The 13,668-nt window shown below is 41.5% G+C and overlaps 1 protein-coding gene across 2 annotated transcripts in view; it reads right to left on the bottom strand.

Annotated features, from left to right (window-relative positions):
* The window catches only part of PREX2 (phosphatidylinositol-3,4,5-trisphosphate dependent Rac exchange factor 2), a 340,136-nt gene that overhangs the window by 60,212 nt on the left and 266,256 nt on the right, over positions 1–13,668 (bottom strand). For both annotated transcript variants that reach the window (XM_075826126.1, XM_075826128.1), the window contains exons 36-37: positions 11,557–11,623; positions 8,362–8,552 (exon numbers count right to left, since the gene is read on the bottom strand). In XM_075826126.1, the coding sequence (XP_075682241.1) occupies positions 8,362–8,552; positions 11,557–11,623 (258 nt within the window). The remainder of the gene's footprint in view (positions 1–8,361; positions 8,553–11,556; positions 11,624–13,668) is intronic.

The raw sequence follows: 13,668 nt of genomic DNA, 5'->3' as shown, positions 1-13,668 counted from the left end.
GTGTAACTTTGTAATGAGTCTTTATTAAAAGAATCGTTTTACTTTTGGAGATATTTACATTTGGAGCTGTTCTGTATTTTCTATACAAAGCAGCCGTTTTGTTAATTTACTGTTGTTTCTGCAAAAGTAATTTTTTTTTTAATAAAGACTAATTACAAAGTTACACTAAACACACTGACTAATGTATTTATTTTTTTTAACCCCTTAAGGACGCAGCCTAGTTTTGGCCTTAAGGCTCAGAGCCCATTTTTCAAATCTGACATATTTCACTTTATGTGGTAATAACGTCGGAATGCTTAAACCTACCCAAGCGATTCTGAGATTGTTTTCTCGTGACACATTGGGCTTCATGTTCGTGGTAAAATTTGGTCGATATATTCAGTGTTTATTGGTGAAAAATTGCAAAATGTAGAGAAAATTTTGAAAAAATTGCATTTTTCTGAATTTAAATGCATCTGCTTGTAAAACAGACGGTTATACCACCCAAAATAGTTACTAGTTCACATTTCCCATATGTCTACTTTAGATTGGCATCGTTTTTTGAACATTTTTTTATTTTTCTTGGACGTTACAAGGCTTAGAACATAAACAGCAATTTCTCATATTTTTAAGAAAATTTCAAAAGCCTTTTTTTTAAGGTACCTCTTGAGTTCTGAAGTGGCTTTGTGGGGCCTATGTATTAGAAACCCTGATAAAACACCCCATTTTAAAAACTAGACCCCTCAAAGTATTCAAAACAGCAGTTAGAAAGTTTTTTAACCCTTCAGGCATTTCACAGGAATTAAAGCAAAGTGGAGGTGAAATTTGCAAATTTCATTTTTCTTGCTGAATTTCAATTTTATTCATTTTTTTTTCTGTAACACAGAAGGTTTTACCAGAGAAACACTACTAAATATGTATTCTCCAGATTCTGCAGTTTTTAGAAATGTCCCACATGTGGCCCTACTGCGCTCGTGGACTAAAACACAAGCCCTAGAAGCAAAGAAGCACCTAGTGCATTTTGAGGCCCCTTTTTTATTAGAATATATTTTAGGCAGCATGCCAGGTTTGAAGAGGTGTTGAGGTGTCAAAACAGTAGGAATCCCCCAATAGTGACCCCATTTTGGAAACTACACCCCTCAAGGAATTCATTTAGGGTTGTTGTTACCATTTTGACCGCACAGTTTTTTCACAGCACGTATTTGAATTGGGCTCTGAAATGAAAAAAATTTCATTTTTTCCAATAAAATGTCATTTGTGATCAAAATTTCTTATTTTCACAAGGAACAAAATACCCCATTTTGTTGCCCAATTTGTCCTTAGTGTGGCAATACCCCATTTCTGGTGATAAACTGCCGTTTGGGCCCATGGGAGGGCTCAGAAGGAAAGGAGCGCTATATGTTTGTTGGAGTCCAGATTTTGTTGGATTGGTTTTCGGGTGCCATGTCGCATTTGCAGAGCCTCAGAGGTATCAAAGCAATGGAAACCCACCAAAAGTGACCCCATTTTGGAAACTACACCCCTCAAGGAATTCATTTATGGTTGTTGTTAGCATTTTGACCACACAGTTTTTTCACAGCACCTATTTCAATTGGGCTGTGACATTAAAAAAATGAAATTTTTTCCAATAAGATGTAATTTTTTACCAAAATTTCTTATTTTCACAGGGAACAAAATACTCAATTTTGTTGCCCAATTTCTCCTGAGTGCATCAATACCCCATTTGTGGCAATAAACTGCCGTTTGGGCCCATGGGAGGCCTCAGAAGGGAAGGAGCGCTGTGTGTTCTTTGGAGTACAGATTTTGCTGGTTTGGTTTTCGGGTGCCATGTCGCATTTGCAGAGCCCCAGAGGTATCAAAGCAATGGAAACCCACCAGAAGTGACCCCATTTTGGAAACTACACCCCTCAAGGAATTCATTTATGGGTAATGTGACCATTTAGACTCCATAGTTTCTTCACAGAACTAATTTGAATTGGGCTGGGAATTAAAAAAAAATATATTTTTTCCAATAATATGTCATTTTAGCTCAAAAATTCTTATTTTCACAAGAAATAAAATACTCCATTCTGTTGCCCAATTTGTCCTGAGTGCGGCAATACCCCATTTGTGGTGATAAACTGCCGTTTGGGCCCATGGGAGGGCTCAGAAGGAAAGGACCACCATTTGGCCTACTGGGGATTTTCTAGTGCGAAGTCATGTATGCAGAAGCCCCTGAGGTACCAGAACAGTTGAAACCCCCAAGAAGTGACCCCGTTTTAAAAACTACACCCTTAAGGCATTCATCTACATGTGTAGTGAGCATTTTGACCGGAGACCTACACCCCATAAACTGTAATGTGGGTTCTCCCGGGTATGGCAATACCCTACATGTGGCTGTTATCAGCTGCCTGGACACACAGCAGGGATCAGAGGGGAAAGACGAGGGGGGATAAGCTGTGTGGAGTGCATCAGGGTAAGTAAAATTGGGGTAAATTATAAACCAAGGGATGTATGATAAATTTTAAAACACTTTCATACAGAGCTCTGGTTATTCGGGACACGTGTCACATTGATATATTGTGTCCTCCCTTACCCCCTCTTATAGCAGACTTTGCACCTCTTTTGACTTTTTCCCTTCTTGCCAGTTTGGGGAACTTCTCCTGGAAAGTGTTGTCCTGGTACGATGCGTGTGGGCTCGCTTCCAGAAGTACTGGGTGCCCCCCCCTTCTTGGTCCCTAAAGATTAGGTTCTTGATAATCACCTCTTGAAATTCCAGGAAAGTTCCCGTCTGGCCTGCACATCGACGTAGCATGTACGCATTGTACAATGCCATCTGTATGATGTGCCCGGCCAGCTTCTTATACCACACCGCATGGCGCTGTAGGGCTTCAGGGCTTGATCTTACAAGTCCATCCCTCCCATGTACCTATTGTAGTCCAGGATGCAGTCTGGTTTGGGGGTGGCCTTTCCTTCATATATCCTAAACCTGTAGGTATACCCTGATGCACTCTCACAGCTTATACATCTTCACGCCATACCTTGCCCTCTTACCCGGCAGGTACTCGCGGAATTGAACCCTCCCTTTAAAATGTACCAGGGACTCATCAATAGAAATACACTTCTCGGGGGTGTATGCTTGGGAAAACCGGGCACTGGAACGGTCTAATAGGGGTCTCCGTTTATACAAACGGTCAAAACTGGGGTCATCTCGGGGTGGGCACGGCTCATTATCAGTATAATGTAAGAAGCGAAGTATTGCCTCATTTATTTATTTTTTTAGGTTCCAGTTCAGTTCTGAAGTTGCTTTGAGGGGCCCATATATTAGAAACCCCTATCAAACACCCCATTTTAGAAACTAGACCCCTCAAAGTATCCACAACAGCATTTAGAAAGTTTATGAACCCTTTAGGTGTTTCACGGGAATTTAGAGCAAAGTAGAGGTGAAATTTACATTTTTTTTTTTGTCAGAAAATCCTCTTTATACCATTTTTTTTATAACACAAAAGGATTTATCAGAGAAACGCAACTTAATACTTATTGCCCAGATTCTGCAGTTTTGAGAAATATCCCACATGTGGCCCTCGGGCGGTAATGGACTGAAGCACCAGCCTCCGAAGCAAAGGAGCACCTAGTGGATTTTGAAGCATCTTTTTTATTAGGCACCATGTCCGGTTTGAAGAGGTCTTGTGGTGCCAAAACATTGGGAACCCCCCAAAAGTGACCCCAATTTGGAAACTAGACCCCTTGAGGAATCCATTGTAGTTTTTTTGGGGTGCATGCGGCTTTTTGATCAGTTTTTATTCTATTTTTAGGTGGCGTGGTGACTAAAAAACAGCAATTGTACGATTGTTTTTTTTTTCGTTTTTTTTTTACAGCGTTCACCGTGCGCTATAAATGACATATTCACTTTATTCTGCGGGGCGATACGATTACGGCGATACCAGATGTTTATAGGTTTTTTTTATGTCTTATGGCGTTTGCACAATAAAATACGTTTTGTAAACAATCATTCACTTTTTGTGTTACCTTATTCTAAGAGCCATAAAGTTTTTATTTTTCAATCAATAAAGCCGTGCGAGGACTTATTTTTTGCGTAACGAACTGTAGTTTCGATCAGTACCATTTTTAGGTACATGCGACTTTTTGATCTCTTTTTATTCCATTTTTTTGGGAGGTGAAGTGACCAAAGAATTGTGATTGTGGTTCGGTTTATTATTTATTTTTTTTACGGCGTTCACCGTGCGGGATAAATAATGAAATAATTTTGTAGTTCAGGCCGTTACGGACGCGGCGATACAAATTATGTATAGTTTATTTGTTTGTTTATATATTTTTATTAATAATAAAGGACTGATAAGGGAAAAAGGGGGATTTTTACTTTTAATACTTTTAAATCTTTTATTTTCTTATTTTTACACAACTTTTTTTAACTTTTTTTTAACTTTATTACTTTGTCCCACTAGGGGACATGAGGGCAGGAGGCCCTGATCGCTATTCTAATACACTGCACTACATGCGTAGTGCAGTGTATTAGAACTGTCAGCTACTCACTGACAGCAAGCATAGTGGGTCCTGACGTTGTCAGGACCCACTAGGCTTCCGTCTATGGCATCGCCGGACGCCATTGTTTGGTGTCCGGTTGCCATAGTCACCATCGCCGGCCGCTATCGCGTAGCAGGCCGGCGATGGCAGCTTAACCCCTAAAAAGCCGCGATCTCTATAGAATGCGGCTTTTAAGGGGTTAATCAGCGGGGACACAGCGATCGGTCCCCGCTGTAGGAGCTGTGACAGCTGCTGAACAAGACAGCAGCGTCACAGCTCCTGTATGTGTCGGGAGGACGGCCGAAACGGCCGTTACTCCCGAGACGTACTATTACGGCATGGAGCGCGAACGATACAGCTGCCATGACGTAATAGTACGTCAAGGAGCGGGAAGGGGTTAAAATTGCACTTAAAAAGGTCTACATTGCCTTTAATAACTGAAGAGTGCCAAACCTCCTCCTCCTTCCATGGCCGAGCAGCTGCAGACAAGTGTTACATCACCAAGCACAATGCCAAGCGCTGGATGGAGTGGTGTAAAGCAGCCACCACTGGACTCTGGAGCACTGGAAACGTATTCTGTGGAGTGACTATTCACCCTTCTCTAGCTGGCAGTCTGATGGACGTGTCTGAGTTTGGCAAATGCCAGGAGAACTTTACTTGCCTGACTGCATTGTGCCAACTGTAAAATTTGGTGTAGGAGGGATAATGTTATGGGGGTTCTTTCTCGGGGGTTAGCCTAGGGCCCTTAGTACCAGTGAAAGGGAATCTAAATGCTTCAGCATACCAAGACAATGTCGACAATTTTATGCTTCCGATTTTTTGGGAATAGTTTGGAGGAGGCCCTTTTCTGTTCCAGCATGACTGTGTCCCAGTGCACAAAGGAAAGTCCATAAAGACATGGTTGGGGGAGTTTAGGGTGGAGGAACTTAACAGGCCCGCACAGAGGCCTGACCTCAACCCCATCCAACACCTTTGTGATGAACTAGAACGAAGATTACGAGCCAGGTCTTCTCTTCGAACATCAATGTCTGACCTCACAAATGCTCTTCTGGATGAATGAGCAAAAATTCCCACAAACACACTCCTAAATCTTATAGGAAGCCTTCCCAGAAGAGTGGAAGCTGTTTTAGTTGCAAATAGGGGACCAACTCCTTATTAAAGCCTATGGATTTGGGATGTCATAAAAGCTCCTGTAAGTTTAATGTGTAGGTGTCCCAGTACTTTTGTTCATATAGTGTATCTATCTATCTATCTATCTATCTATCTATCTATCTATCTATCTATCTATCTATCTATCTATCTATCTATCTATCTATCTATCTATCTATCTATCTATCTATCTATCTATCTATCTATCTATCTATCTATCTATCTATCTATCTACACATACATAGTGATAAAAAGGCTCTTGGTACATGAATGGGAATTTTTATGATGGAACCTCCATAAAAGTTTCCGTGATCAATAATCTTTGTTTTCTAAGACTTAAATATATCCGTCAGATGGTCAACCCTTATGTTAATTGGCAAGCACACTGTCACTGACAATCCAAAGGCTGAGCCTTATTATAGCTAATAGGAAGAAACAAGAACACTTACAAACAATTTTAATCCAGTTTAAAAAGCAATCTCATTCTAGAAATTAGTACGACTTCAAAACAGACTTAATTATTGCATTTTACAATTATAATGAGCATTGATGGCAAACAAGGTTCACTTCATGCGCATATGTTTACTGTGCGGATAATGGGCACACAGCCAAGCTCAGTGGAACATGTCCTACATGTGCATAGAGGGAACCAACGCAATGCTATTAAACAAACATACTACCCTATCTACTTTTAAATGTTATTTTTATATCTTTTTTATTGTGCAAAATCAGTACTATAGTAGCCCAAATTTTCCTACTGGGATTATGTGGAAACTTGGTTTTTGAGCTTTTAAAGTGCCCTGATCTGCTTGATATCATTTTATTTTGGGGTCCATCTGAAAATCTGCATAGTCAAAAGAGGCAAAAATATATTTATCAATGTAGCAGTCGCCTTCACACCCCACTGCGGTATTATGATGTGTGGCTCCTAATAGAACTGCAGGTAAACACAGTATTAATGGCCCATTTATAAAGTCGTATTATGGCTCTTTGAGAAAGCGGTATATTTATTTATGAGAGTGGGATCCAATCTCGTCTAGGAAAGCAGGTATACCTTTACCCAAAAATACCTTTGTAAAACGTTTCCCTACATTGCCATAGAGGAGTATGATCTATATTTGGCATTAACTATAGGTCTCTCATGTGAAGCCGTTGTTGCTTTATGTGCATTTTAATGTTTTTTGCATCCTGTGTTTTTATTTTATTTTTTCTCTAAGATTAGAGAATAAGGTACCGTTCAAACAGGATGCAACATGACGCCTACCCTGTCCCATCCTGCTGGTATTCATTTCTATAGTTAAAAAAAAAACCAGGATGGTCTGACCCTATTCTTCAACAGGATGATGCAAATCAGTAGCTTTCAACAGGATGCAAAAAACTTGGTGCAAACCTAGCCAAATACGCCTGTGTGAATAAAACCTCACTCATGAAATAATGCACATGAGAATCACATCTATTCCCTGCTACATCTGTGAATGACCATTATAACGGACTATTAGAAAAGAACGTTCATTAATTATAAACTTAATTTCTCTTAAATACATCTCATTTTATGCCTAATTAAGACTTAAATGAGACATCAGTAAGATTTTTATTATATAAATTATCTTGGTCTAAAATTTGGCTTTTCCATATCAATTGCCCAAATATTAATTTTCCAAACAAAAATGTCTAGTGATGTTCACATTCTGAAACATACTGAAAGTATGGGTGCCCAGGGTGCAAAAAAAAAACAACCTACGCTTCACCATTATCAACTGTGAAATTTAGAACAAAACTATAATTTTCCCCAACTTTTGACATGCACAAAGATATACCAGAAATTGTCATCAATGGGTTATGAGACCCCCACAAATCACTGGAATGAACAGCCTGCAATGCTTTACTGAGAATTGTGTACCTTAAACTCCCATCTGCTTCATATAGCTTCACTTAAAGGGAATGTGTCAGCAGAAGCCTCAAAACTGCTGGCAGAGCAATACAGGAGAGGGCGATGGAAACAAACATTTTGTCTGTAATGCAAGTTGCATGACGGAGAAACCAACGTTTAATTCCACCAGCGTGGCGGTCGCAAGTGCCAATCTTTGCACTGAGTAGCGGCTCTAGCAGCCAATCAGGAGACCGCCAGAGCTGTCACTAAGAGCAGAGGGGGAGGGGCTTGCAGCATGTAGTGAGGAGAAGCCAGGAGCACTTCCACATCAAGTGCCGACCTCAGTGGCACTTCCGACATCGGAGGAAGCAAACATAGATTTCTGAGTCATGCAATTTGCCTAACCGAGACAAACAGTAAATTACAATGCCCTCCCCCACCCCTATATCGCTCTGTTAGCCGTTTTGAGAGATGAAGGTGAGCTATAGACTGAAATGTACGTCTGTGGCCTGTTTTTACCTCTCTTAGATTCCAGCATTTTGATGCAGTCTTTTGAGCCAAAAGCAGGAGTGAAGCCTATATAGCTGAAAGGTTTACACTTGTCTTTTTTGGATTCAGTCCCAATTATGGCTTTAAAAACTACTTGCAAAATGGCCTCAAAATTCAGTGTGAAGTGGGCCTTACTGTGTAATTACTCATAATCGTTGATCTCATCCTTTTATATGTATGTTTGCTTCATTTCATTTTTTTGTTTTAATTAGCAACCAATCACTTTTTCACTTATAACCATATAAGATAGGTGTAAGAATTGAGAAGATTGAATGAGTGCGTTTACTTACCGATGAACACCACTATTGCACATTATAACATGGCATGCCCCGAGCCGGCTGCAAAGTTCTGAAGACACGGAGAGCAGTCCAACTCCTGAGGCACTGCAAGCTGTGTAGGCACAGGCTGCCGTACGCTTAGAGTGAATAAATGAATCCACCAGGCGATATAGTTCATCCAAAGCATTGAGCGGCCTCATCAGCTACAACATGGAAATAAAAGAGAAAGATGTTTTGCTTTCAATGCTGTTAAAATAGGAAACTGTCGATGTAAAGTATCATATAATGGAGAATTTGCGGGATATTGGGTTACGCTGAACTTATTGTCATGTTTATGGAACTATTTTGAAATGTTGTTTGCTTTGTGCGTGGGCCTGTTATCTTCTGGACGTAGCCACTAGTAGACTGTGATCATAATAGGAGGTGCATAGTCGGCAACGATACTCCGGTAGGCTGTGGCATTTGGATATTAGGGGCCTAATGGCCCATTACACCACTACCATTGGCACACATCAAGATGGTTCCATGAATTCATCTGGTTTACATACATTCTGACCGTTTTAATGTGCAGGATACAGGAACATTCAAAGTACTTCAATCATGTGACATTTTTGTAATCTTCAACTACACAGTTTTTGGGGAACCTTAGCCCACGCTATTGGCCTGATGAAGACACTGATACAGTGTCGTAATGCGTATCCATTTTAGCAAATAAATACAATTCATTTATTCAAACCTTGACTTTGTACTTGAAGTATTGCAGCGCCAGTTTTGGTCCAATTTTGTTTATGGATAATTCTCTTTAGCCCACTTTAGGCAGAGTCAGTTTTTAACTGATAAGAGACTGTTGTTTGGGGATCAGAAGTTCCCGAGATACTCAATCTAACCAATCTGGTAGAAGCAATCACACAGTCAGTCATTCTGTTCGCATTTCTGTGTTTTGTCCTTCTGGCAACTGAACCTCTTGACCCTGTTATAATAATTTCATGCATTAAAGTGTAGCTAAACGTTCAACAAACTTCTGACAGAATTCAGAAGTTTTGATTTGTGCGCTGGCTCCCTTCCACTGCTTGTGTTTCAGAAGCGCACGGGCCCAGTGACTCATGAGCTGCCTTTCTGCCTGGGCACTTCCTCTCAGTGGCATTATTACCGCTGTAGCAGCCATAGCGGCAGCTAGCGGTGACACTGGGCATTGGGCGTCCATTCCGGCCACCGGAACGGGCCCCCAGATGCGCGGCAGCACCGCTAGCAGCCACCATAGCGGTAGCGATGCCACATTTAATAGTATCTGCGACCTTAGGACGCAGATACTGTTGAACACTATAGCATAGCAGGGAGGTATCTCCCTGCTCTGCTATCTACTAGGCTACAGGCTTAGTAGACGGGATCCCTGCACAGGCCAGCATGATGACATCAGTGGATCACGCCGGCCTACGCAAGGATCCCATCATCAGCGTTATGGAGCAACTCCATTCGCCGTGGGAACAGGGCAAGGTTGAGTACAATTTTTTTCATTTGGGGGGCAGTCTATAAGTGGACAGTGCCCCCAAACAAAAAAAAGGGGGAGGTGGGGGCACTGTCTACAAGGGGGAGGTGGGGGTCTGTATGACACTGTCCATAAGGAGGTGGGGGCTGTATGGCACTATCTGCAAGGAGGTGGGGGCTGTATGGCACTTTCTACAAGGGGGAGGTGCGGGTCTGTATGGCACTGTCTACAAGGGGGAGGTGCGGGTCTGTATGGCACTGTCTACAAGGGGGAGGTGGGGGGCTGTAAGGTGCTGTCTACAAGGGGGAGGTGGGGGCTGTATGACACTGTCCATAAGGAGGTGGGGGCTGTATGGCACTATCTGCAAGGAGGTGGGGGCTGTATGGCACTTTCTACAAGGGCGAGGTGCGGGGCTGTATGGCACCGTCTACAAGGGGGAGGTGCGGGTCTGTATGGCACTGTCTACAAGGGGGAGGTGGGGGGCTGTAAGGTGCTGTCTACAAGGGGGAGGTGGGGGCTGTATGACACAGTCTACAAGGCGGGTTGTGGGGCACTGTACAAGAGGGAGGTGGGGGCTGAATGGCACAAGGGGGAGGTGGGGGATTATGGCACTGTCTACAAGGAGGTGGGGGCTCTATGACACGGTCTAGAAGGGGGGGCACTGTGTACAAGAGGGAGGTTGGGGGATGAATGGCACTGTCTACAAGGGGGATGTGGGGGATTATGGCATGGTCTACAAGAGGAGGTGTGGGATTACGGCACAATCTACAGGGGGCACTATCTACAAGGGGGTGCTTTGTGTGGCAGCCAGGGGAGGGGGCATTCTACTGTATGGGGCCACTAAGCGGACATTATACTGTGTAGGGGCACAGTTATAATATATTCTTAAATATTATACTGTTTGGGGGGCACTAAAGGGGCATTATACTGTGTGGGAGGCACTAAAGGGGCATTAAACTGTGTGGGGGCACTACATAGGGCATTATACTGTAGGGGGGCATTTACTTTTACTTTTTATGATGGGGTGGGGCGCCGAAAGATAATTTCGCACAGGGCGCTATCTATCCTAAGGCCAGCCCTGACCGCTATATCAATTTCCGGAAGAAGCTAAACAGAAACTAAGCGGCTCAGAGCTCACACGAGTGCTTCTGCTGCTTCGTTTTAGCGATTGGTGGGGTCTCAGTGCTCGGAACCCCACCTATCAAGGCTTCTAACATGTCACTATAACATGTCAGAAGTTTGTTGAACGTTTACTTACCCTTTAAGTTGTTGAAACATGATGGGATGATTAGGTATTTTCTGCAATGGGCAAGTTTGCAAGTGTATTTTAAGTGTTTCCAGGAGGCATAAAAATGTTAACAAAAATAAACTGAAAATCTTGTCACATTTTGGTAAGTACATTTTTATAAAAAGAACATTATGTGTGGGTTTCCACTCCATATTTATTATGCATTATGTTTCCGTAGATTACATATACCTATCATACTGACTTTCTTTTGGTTCTCTACCAGCCACGGAAGCAGACCATCATTCAAGCATGCTTACACAATTGATTTTAAGAGCTTGATACATTTGTTCAATAGAACAGAACAAATTGCATGGGTTTAGAATTATTTTTTTTTAATACTGCTTTTACATTAAGCTCTATATATGAATTATATCATGTCATTACTCTAAACTGGAATATGTAAATGCTCTCCTTAGGAACATAAATTATTCACCTTATCGATGTATGCAGCTTTAGACGTGGTATTTGGAGGCAGATTTGTCTTATCCAAGTAAAAGGCTCTAGAAAGAAGACATACACATTAGACCTGAATATACTGAGTGAATTGAGAGAGGTTAGGGCTAGACGGAGGTTTGTGTACAATGCTGGATTCTTATCTCAATATATTGGCCACAGTGGGGTGTATTATGCTGCAACGTTTTCTGGGATCTGCCCGTTGCAACAACAATCCCAACAATCCCATTCTTCACTGAGAAATTAGAAAATGTGTCAAAAGTCTCCATCTTGTTCTAACAAGTCCAAATAGACCATCACAAATATTGAAAAATGCTCATACAAGAAGCAATGCTGACAAATAAATGGTCCCAAATTCAACTGACTTGAACTTTGAAGAAACAACAGCATGAAAAAGGAGATTAGCTATGTTCACACGGGGTATTTTGCCGAGTTTTTTGACGCGGAAACCGGTAAAAAAGGCCTGAAAATGCCTCCCATTGATTTCAATGGGAGGCGTTGGCGTCTTTTTCCCACGAGCAGTAAAACTGCCTCGCGGGAAAAAGAAGCGACATGCCCTATCTTCGGGCGCTTCCGCCTCTGACCTCCCATTGACTTCAATGGGAGGCAGAGAAAGCGTATTTCGCGCTGTTTTATGCCCGCGGCGCTCAATGGCCGCGGGCGAAAAACGGCGCGAAAAACTCCGAAAATCGGCGTGCAGGCAGAGGAATATCTGCCTCAAACCTCCAAACGGAATTTTGAGGCAGATATTCCTCATTGCAAAATACCCCATGTGAACATAGCCTTAGACAGCTAAGTCTGTCCTCCCTTCTGAAGTTTCTGCAGACATATCTCTGAGCGCCTCGTCTTGTGAAACCTCTTCTTCCTTGCTTGTACCCCTCTGTGTATTTGTGTGATTTTCTGCCCTTCCGAAAGTTCAAAAAGGGCCGAATTTATTAAATGTGGTATATTGTGCACAAGAGCTCGTGTACAAGCATACAACAAATGTGCCCAAGATACTGCAAGGTAATAATGAGTGAAAGGGAAAGTCATCTCTCCTCTAGTAACAGACTTCTAGTACTAAATGTTTATCAATAAGTAATTGCTATTAAAAAACACAATACAATCATATATTAAAACTTACCTTCTTCCCACCCCTTATCACAGTGCATTAGGCAATTCTGTCAAAGCTCAATAAGATAGTGCCTGCAATAATATCTTACTGTTAGTTTTACTTTTTGTTTAACTTTTTTGTTTTTCCACAAATGTACAATTTTCTTAACCTCTGTTTTAGTGTCGTTGATACTTCTTTAAAAACGATCTTCCTTCTTGCCATATGATGTATTTTTAGTACTGTGATTTATATTCCAAGCAAATATCTTCTACTTCATGTATAGAAATACTTCCAGGTATTTACCATTCTTTCGTGAAGTAGAACTTAATTACCGGATTTCTTTGTTTATCTTTAAACTGCTGACCTCAAAATATCTATAAAAAAATGGTTCCTTCCTGCACATCCTAAAGTGTTGAATTATGTGAATTTTCTTCAGTATTTGCTTTCCCTTTTCCTCCTCACAAGAAATACAAATATAAGTTTGTCATCTTAACCAAACGGTGATTCCTGGATCAAAAGGGAAAAATGTATCTGAATTCCTGTAAATCTCTAAGATTTCCACAAGGTTATACCATAATAGACCCTTAGAACTTTCTTATTTTACGCTGTTTCATTTCCCAATGTACAAGTTAAATATAATAAATGTGCACAAGGCCCCGGGACCAGATGGGTTACACCCTAGAATTCTTAAAGAGATTAGTTCAGTTATTTCTGTTTCCCTCTTCATAATATTCAGAGATTCTCTAGTGACTGGTATAGTGCCAAGGGACTGGCACAGGGCAAATGTGGTGCTTATTTTCAAAAAGGGCTCTAGGTCTTCCCCAGGTAATTATAGACCAGTAAGCTTAACATCCATCGTGGGGAAAATGTTTGAGCGGCTATTGAGGGACTATATACAGGATTATGTGACAAAAAATAGTATTATAAGTGAGAGCCAGCACGGTTTTACTAAGGACATCAGTTGTTAGACCAACCTGATTTGTTTTTTATAAAGAGGTG

This window comes from Rhinoderma darwinii, chromosome 5, assembly GCF_050947455.1.
Source record: "Rhinoderma darwinii isolate aRhiDar2 chromosome 5, aRhiDar2.hap1, whole genome shotgun sequence".
Lineage (NCBI taxonomy): Eukaryota > Metazoa > Chordata > Amphibia > Anura > Rhinodermatidae > Rhinoderma > Rhinoderma darwinii.
This window is presented reverse-complemented; position numbering and strand designations above follow the sequence as displayed.